General features: G+C 39.9%; 1 protein-coding gene across 1 annotated transcript; it reads left to right on the top strand.

Annotated features, from left to right (window-relative positions):
* The first annotated feature begins 263 nt into the window (after nt 1-263).
* On the top strand, nt 264-3,612 carry LOC135471878 (uncharacterized). Its single transcript, XM_064751287.1, has 5 exons — nt 264-438; nt 964-1,151; nt 1,330-1,487; nt 2,774-2,952; nt 3,414-3,612. The coding sequence occupies exons 1-5, from the start codon at nt 300-302 to the stop codon at nt 3,464-3,466; spliced, it is 717 nt and encodes a 238-aa protein (XP_064607357.1). The 5' UTR covers nt 264-299; the 3' UTR covers nt 3,467-3,612.
* The last annotated feature ends 5,447 nt before the right edge of the window (nt 3,613-9,059 follow it).

Here is a 9,059-nt window from a genome sequence, read left to right as displayed (position 1 = left end):
TACACATTGCATAATCCATTGCACACTCTGTTAACTGACATTAACATTTAACCCGTATAGCTGATCGAAAGATTTGACAAACAATGGAGAGCGTCATCGATTAAACTGTTATATAATTTTGCTGAAAACATAAGAGAAAAAAAAATAGCTTTAGACTCGTAACAGATGTGGAGCTCTGTGGCGCCATTTGTCACTGTGTATTGTTTTCATTCTGTATAAAAGTGACCATAGTTGACCACCAGTCATATCTCATAGAAGATTACGGACAGCGAAGAAAGAAGACACAACAGCGCGTCATCATGAGAGGCTTTCTCGTCGCTTTTTCCGTCGCCATGGTGGCCATCCAATCGGCTGCTGCGGGTGGCAACAAGAAGTACTGTGCACCCGGATGTAAGACAAAGATCGAGGCATTGAACAAAAGAATCACCGCCTTAGAGGGTAAGTAATGCGTAATCGTCGGCTACATGTATGTGATCTGCAAAGTACGAAGGAAGCTCGTAAACAAAATTTTAAACAAAAACCTGAGAGAAACTTTTATATTAAGTGTACAAAAAGGCAAAAATTATATGAAAAGCAACAACAAACAGAGTCCAGAAAAAAATTCAAATTATTTGTTTACATTTCATTTTTACTACGAAATTCCACAAAATCATATATTCTAAAATATGAATGTTGGAGACGATACAGGCTTTTTACAATATTTTGAGCGCTAAAGAAGTCCACTAAAATTTGTTCTAAACGTTGCAAAAACCGCCGTTTGCTGTTTTCTAATAAAGAATGCTTGCATAATAATAGTTTATAATAAGTCTTTAATAATATCCTTAACAGTTTGTAATAACAGTCTATAACAGCCTGAGATGTCGAGCAAAACCGACAGATCAAGAAAGATGCCATCTGTTTGTAGAAAAGTCGATTTAGAATGACACCATTAGAAAAAATCTTTCTCCACATCTTCTTGTTCAGAGCGAGACCAGTGGCAGATGTTGTTGAGAGTTTCAAAGGGAGATGGTGGCAACGTAGTCGACAAATGGGAGGGTAACCATGCCTACAACGAGGACAAAGCTGCAAATGCCCAAGACCTCAGCAAGACCTTCGATGGGATCTACAAATCCGCCATGGTCGAGAAATGGGGCAGCCTCAACATCCAGGAGGTAATATATTTGTAACAGGAAATGTAAATTATAGCTTGAAAAAGTTGTAGGCAAAAAAACACTATACTTTTCACAAGACTGCTTTAATCAACGACTGGGCATAAACACTATGTGCATCCTGCACTCACGTCTTAAATTCATTTTGACTAAATAAACTGTTATACAAATATGTGCATAGGTCAAGGTCGCTGTCTACAACAAAGGTGAAGAGAAGGCTTACTTCATCTTTGACGGACGCAAAACAACGAAGATGAACTTTTTCGACAAGGCCAAGCTGTTGGCTTCCACTTACCCAAATCTGTCATCAGAACCCAGCAACTATTTCTCCATAAAAGGGTGAGTTTTCAGTGTACTCAAGCATGTATATCTCCATGAATGACGGGAATATAGCATTATTTGTGAGGTTTGTAGCTTGACCATCCCTGTGACTCCTCATCACTTAGTCTTGTCTACATGAGTGTCAGAACCCTAAAGTAGAGCTCCAGACAGCAAGATTGGAAAGATTTATCGAAAAGTGATATGCTCGAACGTATGAGGCACAGAGAAATTCTATATTTCTTTTACATATTATTATAGCAATTTCGGAATTGACAGAAAGGTGAGGCGCTGTATAGACCCTAACTGAAAACCTGTGTGATGATTGAGGGAAAAGTTCTAATTTTGCTTAAGCCATGATGTCAGGAGGAGTTACAATCAAATTCGAACTAAGGTAAACTGACAGAGGCCATGCTGACTGGTTACCTGTGACTACCATGCGCATCGTGGTCGCTGCTCTAGTTTTACTATCTACGATATAGTCTGCTATATTCATAACATATTTTAGTCATAAAATACAGTAGGTATGCGGGAATTAAATGACGTTAGATCCATCATTTTGACAGTGGTTACAGAAGAGGGAAAGCTTTCGTGATGTCAGGTTTACATTTCTCAAAATAATTAACATCATCCTTTGTCAAATTCAAAATGTAGTCTTACGAATTATAAATATTATATAATAATCTAACATTATGTTTCAACCTGCGAACATTACGCTGCGTAACATTTTAAAATGTTGACATCAACATTTCAATTTATGTAAATGTTTATCAAATATGGTGAAAGCAGAGCATTTTGAGTAACTCTAGACCCGTGACATCTAAAAATTCTTTTTACCTATTTTTTTTAAACCGTTTCTCGTTGCTACTATTGATGCATATGCATTAACAATTAGAATGGGGTTAATTGACAAGAGACCAGATTTCGCCGGTGATACGTTTTATTTATTTATTTGATGGGTGTTTTACGCCGCGCTGAAGAATATTTCACTTATATAACAGCGGCCAGCATTATTGTTGGAGGAAACCGGGCAAAGTGCAGCGGACACCCAGGACCATCCGCAGGTTGCTGTCAGACTTTCCACGTGCGGCCGACGAGGAAGACAGCATGGTGTGACCATGTCTCATTCAACTATACCACACTGTTGTCGCTGCTTTCGACGCATATACATTTGGTCTTATGTTGTTTATATCACATGTTGTATCACTTAAACACTTGTCAAAATGTTGACATTTTAATATTTGCGTCATATGAGAGAGCAGGGTTTTTGAGTATCTCCAATACTGAGCGACTGAAACATTTTTCAGACATAACGACTATAATCGCCACTTCTTCATGAGCCGGAGTTACGGCGGCTGTCCAAACGACCAAGCCTGGTTTGTCCTGGTAGATGATGGTAAAGTAGGGTGTGATTGGTCCGAGAAAGAAGCCAAACCTTACTTCTTGTACAGCCCAACAGATACCTACGCTAATCTTGAGACTGAAGGTAAGCGGTTATGTGTACATTTATATCATACCCTATACGACATCACCGTGATGTACATATTCAACTCCGGGCTGAAGATCTTTTCCACCATGCCTTTCTGTCAGGAGCATATTTGATTTGTATCTTGATAATGTTTACTAAAGAATTTCTGGATGGAGAAAACCGGAGTACGTAGCTTAAACCACCGACGGTTGGCGGGTTACGGACGAACTTTCCCACATGTAACTTACAGACACACACACCATATTGGTGAAAGAGTAATGATCTTCAACGATCGCTAGACTGCGCAAACTACTATAAGGCCACTTATTGTCACCAAGGCCCCACAGATTCCCTATTCAAGGTCGAAACTGACCTCTCCTTGGGCGTCCTACCAATAGAAATGCAAGCGCTGCTAGCCGCTAGACCACGGCCTTCTCTCAATATTTTGATAAAGATGAGACATTTGTTTTGTTTTGTAGCCCTCATTGCCGACACCTTCGCCATTTTCATCAGAACCAGACCGTTGATGTAAGAGAAATGTCCTGGCAGGGCCAGCAACTTTACGCCAGTATGAACCTTACAGCAGGGTCTTACAACAAACAGTAAGCAGGATTTCAACCAAGAATTAACAGCTTGTGGGTCTTTCTTAAGTACTATATTTTTTCGGCTGTATAGCTAACGAAGATAAACTAAAATTCTGATTAAACCTGAATGTATTCGGAATAAAGTTATATTGGTTCCAGATATAAAAATATAAATGCTTGGTTTGTTTTATTTATATATTTAATTTATTTGACCTTATTGGTTTTAACGCCGAACTCTAGAATATTTCACGTATGCCAAATCGGACTGGTTTATGGGCGAACACGGTCATGTGCATAGCAGGCGCCGGTTCCAAAAAGCCGTTTCTGACTTAAAAGACGATAAAAAACAAGAAATAAGATAACCTGAGTTATTTAGGAAGAGGGGAAAACAGACCTGAACGGTCACTGACATTTTTTTTTCGACGTGCTCCGTAATTCTATAAATCTAGTAAAGAATTCTCACCAGTCCACCGGATGCTCCATGTTAAAGAAAACGGAACGCCATGTCACGTCAGTGGCGTCACTTGTGCCCTACTACAGCATGGTTAAATGGCAAAACACGGTCCGGGTAAATAGATACGTCCTCTGGTTATAGAAATAATTGGCGTCTGATTGGATAAAACTGATAACATGATGGCGCTTTTGATTTTATCAAGGTACGTTATTTTGCTTACTTTGAACTGCGATGTCTCGGTTTTAAATCATCACAAAAATTAGTTATACTTTTTAAACTTGCCGTGGGATACTTTATCGACGCATATACATTTGGTCTGATGTTGTCTTTTTTAACCAAGAGTAAGTCATGTGATAATGCCAAGACTTGGTTAATCGTTGAAAGGGAAGTGTGTTAGACTAGGGAAGTGTGTATCGACGTCACTGGCCTATAGACTGACCACAAACTGAATACTTAAGTCATCAGACATGCGCGTATGCATCGTGTTGAGACATACAGTTTGTATTTTTGGAATCAACATACAAAAATTAAATCACCTCTTATGTTTTAAACTGTGTAAGAAGCATGATTTTCTTCAGCGTCTTAGTTTATACACTAAGTGTTGAGATACAATTCCTATACAAATTCTATTTTGGGGCACGACTTCATTTATCCCTATAAATCAAGACTTGAAAGGTTCCAAACCTGCATCAAGCTGACCGAGCTGAACATTGTTGCATGTTCAGCTGGTTGTAATAACTTCTAAACAATACAAACATTATTACTTTGTATTACAAACACGAATACATGTGTGGCCTGGTCATTTTTTGTTGACGTAGCCTGGTAAATTTTTGTTTTTTGGCCACACTTTTATTCGTGTTTGCACCGTATTGTATATATGAAACATCAGAACATCTACTGCCTAAACCTTGACCGTACAGGGGAGACTACTTATGTTGACGTTGTACCGTAGGCACCCCTAACTGATAGCTTGCTGTCTTCCCTTGTCGCTCACAATAATTGAGCTCTTATCGTTATTTTATAGGAAATTGGTGTTCGACGGCCAGCCCGTGCCAACTAAGAGTGGCTAAATTCTGTTCAACCCGACCGGGCTACAAAAAATGGTGACCCCGACGGATATTATATCCGTAGGGAACTGACTGTTCAACCCTGTGAAACCTACGAAAACAAACACTAAATTAAGATACGAATTTGATTTCCTCGGATGACCTTACTTAGTTGCAATACGCTGTGTTTAGCTGAAAATCTGGTTGTAGTTGTATAAACACGCACACGCCGACATGCTTATTTCGGTAACGTACGAGTAATTGCAGCTGCACGAGTACGTTTCTTCCACACAAGTGTGTTACATATTTTGGAGTGGTTTTATCGTATAATTGCCAGCCTATCATTGTGTCTGTACACATTAACGCATTCTAAACCGCTGCTAAACTCGGCTCGTGAATTTAGTAGACACATTACCCAAGCTGTACAGGCCTATGTACATATATGTGGAGTCCAGATATAAACAGCACTATTCCTACTGTTTAAATACTTGACAGTGACTTCTATATTGAACATCATCTCGAACTGAGCCTACAAATGGGAATTCAAATTCTCCAACACTAAAATAACAGCCATTGTTTCAACAAACAGAACAAAAGTAAATGCACAACTCTCTCTAGGTGGAAAGAAAATTGAATTGAAAGACAAGGTTAATACCCGGGCACAAAACGGGGAGCAAACACATCTACTCTCTTAAAAATGTACCAGTGTCTAATCCGTTCCAAAACAGACTATGGCGCAATAGCCTATCAATCCGTCTGCAATACTCAACTAAAACGAATTGATAGTCTCCATTACTCTGCTCTAAAAATAGCAACAGGTGCCTTCAATGGCACTTCACTATGTAGCCTACAAGCAGAAACGTGTGAGAAACCTCTGCCTATTGGAAGAGAACAGTTAACCATTAAATATGCAGGTCAGATAAGCCCTTACGGCAGTCAGAATCCATCTTATAATGTAATTCAATCCAATTCAGGTTATCAATAACTGAAAGAAAAGTGAACAAAACACTCTGCTCCAATTTGTTATTCCTCTCCAGTCATATGTGGTAAGGTTTTCCAACACCTACAGATTGGGAGGGGGGGCCTCCGTGGCTCAGTTGGTTAGCGCGCTAGCGCAGCGTATTGGAGCCTAAACACCAATGCGGTCGCTGTGAGTTCAATCCAGCTTATGCTGGCTTCCTCTCCGGCCGTACGTGGGAAGGACTGACAGCAACCTGCGGATGGTCGTGGGTTTCCCCCGGGCTCTGCCCGGTTTCCACCCACCATAATGCTGATCGCCATCGTATAACTCAAATATTCCAGAGAGTATGGCATAAAACACCAATCAGTCAAACAAATAAGTAAATGAACAGGTCACCAGTGGAGTTTTATCTTACTATCTGGTGTCCCCCACCACCTGCCGGATATGCTTTTTCCTTATAGGGAGGTGGAAGGAGAGGGTTTGGAGGATGGGAGGTATACATATATCCTACCGATCTCAATATTATGATAAAGATGAGACATTTTTTGTTTTGTAGCCCTCATTGCCGACACCTTCGCCATTTTCATCAGAACCAGACCGGTGATGTAAGAGAAATGTCCTGGCCCTGGGATACTTTATCGATAGTAGTACAGATAGTCTGAAGCGATAGTGGCATCTCAAATATGTGTTCCCTGGAGGTTAGACCGTTCCAGCGGGATTTCCAAAAAAAAATTAAAAATAAAATAATCAGAAGATAATGAGGTGAGCTTAGCGACCGACACCGTTCCAGCGGGATTTCTGAAACTAATCAACTAATCAAAAAGATATGCGGTCTACATCTCCAAAATTTAACGCGTGGAGGTAGGAGCTGTTGACTGGTTATCAGCTTAGAATTATTAATTAATTAAAGAATGGGTGTGGTGTGAAGATTATTTATAGCCAAGCCAGCATACCGATACAGTCCTGCGACATATTGTTGGGTAGGCATAGACAGTTCCAGCGGGATTTCCCAAAGTAAAAAATAAACGCCTAGGCCATTCCAGCGGGATTTCAAAAAGTCGAAATAAACTGATAATGTAATCAAGAAATATGCGGTCAACATCTCCAATATTAAACGCGTGGTGGTAGTCGTAGTATAAGAGAGCTGTTGACAGCCCTACGCTATAGCGTTGCCGGGAATAAAATCTATATACACCGTCTCAGCGGGATTTCTGAAAAGTAAACTAATAATACATGGCCATTATGTCCAATAGTTACCGCGTGCGGATGATGGCGGTATATGAGCGATGTTGATTGGTCGGTAGCATAGAACGGGAGGGGCGAATCCTGAGTCAATTCAAGAAGAACTGATGTGTCGTAAACATTTATTTAGTGTCAGGAGCCAGTCTCCCTATAAAGACGTAGTCAGAGACCTGATGAGGCGAGTGTAGAATCGGCGGGTATAATAACTCCTTAGGTCATTCGTCGCTTTTAGGTTAATTGGGTCAGATGATGTGAGGTCAAAGCACAGAATATATAAGCGGAGACAAATACGTTTTATCCAAGAGGAAGAAAAACATGGCTCCTAATACCCCCAAATCTGAAAACAAACCTCAAGATGTGGTGTATACATCTACATCGAAAGTGTCGATACCTAAGTCTTTACCCAAAACTATACAGATAAAGCTGCAAGGGACTTTATATAGGACATACAGTTGTGAGGAATACTATCGAAATATAATAATGGGGTGAGCGTGTGATTGAAGAGTCCGAAAGGAATTTAGACAACACGTGTATAGGTACATGTATTATAGGTGCAGTTTTGGCGAATCGTGAACGATCAACACATTAAAATTAAATTCAGGGTTCTACCTGATCAATTTTTAATTTGGATTTGTTATCATTAAGTATTAATTAAGCGGCGATGACAATCATATACCACCCATGCGCCGCGGGATATCGTAACCGGTAAAACGTCAAGTTTTTATACCTTATAATAAGCACACAAATTCGCTTATGAACAAACTCTTATCGAGCACAATAGCTAACGTATAATTAGGAGAAAACTAAATGCTGAGAACGAATGGTATTGATTATAACGCTAGTGCGCTGTAACGTTAACAGAGAAGTTTAGCATTACAGTTGTTTTAGCGTGTGTTAGGAATACCCCTGAAGCGCTATGCAGCACTGGCTTCACCCCATGTTTGCTATACTAAAAGACACTACAGACAAATGTAGATAGCTAAAGCGCATAGTGCTGGTATAGATCTAATACAGGAAAGAAATCACTCACGTAGGTATAACACTATAAGCCGATCAATTGTGTTTGCAGACATTAATTTAAGTACTTATGAAAAAGATACAGTCTACTATGAATACTGTCGAAATACGCGGTTCGGGTATGAGTCGTGCCCTACGACAGGTGACCTATGAGGGAGCAACCTATGGATTTTAAATAGGACGAGTGGTTTTCAAAGAGCAATATTAAAGAACTGTTTCAGATTGATGCATGGTCGTAGGAAAGCTCAATAGAACGATGACGAAGTCACGTCTGAGCCATGTGGCGAACAGATTTTACCTTTTTTTTTAAATTTTGAAGGCATGGAAGTTACACACATGCAGAGTTTTTTGTTGTGCGAGTAACAGCTTTTATTTGAAATGCTATGCAAGTGCGCAAGAACATGACTAATCCTCTAATTTTGACCTCTATAATCAAGTTTGTGCGAGAATGTTTGTTTGTCTGTTAATGCCAAACTTGCCGTACGTTATTGACAGATCCTGATGCGTGTTGGACGGTCAATGCGCGAGATTGGTTGAATACTACAAAGCGATATAACAACTGTTGTAAGGGTATCAGTGACTTCAACGGAACTGAGCGCGGCGATGGTTAGTCAAGGTCATCGGAGAGGCATGAAGATCCCTTTTCTTTTGGACTGATTTTTTCTTAAACACGATGTGACAGTAGAGACAGTTACCACAAATGGATTTGCAGTGCAGATGAAATTACACACAATCCGGGATAAGCATGCATGCTATAAGTTGGGAGGTTGACTATTGTCTTTTGACAAAGTACAATTCACCTTAGTGTATTAGACACTGAT

The sequence above is a fragment of the Liolophura sinensis genome, chromosome 7 (assembly GCF_032854445.1).
Source record: "Liolophura sinensis isolate JHLJ2023 chromosome 7, CUHK_Ljap_v2, whole genome shotgun sequence".
NCBI lineage: Eukaryota > Metazoa > Mollusca > Polyplacophora > Chitonida > Chitonidae > Liolophura > Liolophura sinensis.
The sequence above is the reverse complement of the archived record's forward strand: the minus strand, read 5'-3'. Positions and strand labels throughout refer to the sequence as shown.

Bases quoted from the DNA above. Each gene is read 5' to 3' on its own strand.
- LOC135471878 (XM_064751287.1), top strand. From the start codon at position 300: ATGAGAGGCTTTCTCGTCGCTTTTTCCGTCGCCATGGTGGCCATCCAA. The intron at 439-963 runs GTAAGTAATGCG...CTTCTTGTTCAG, and splicing joins AAGAATCACCGCCTTAGAGG to AGCGAGACCAGTGGCAGATG. The intron at 1,488-2,773 runs GTGAGTTTTCAG...AACATTTTTCAG, and splicing joins AACTATTTCTCCATAAAAGG to ACATAACGACTATAATCGCC.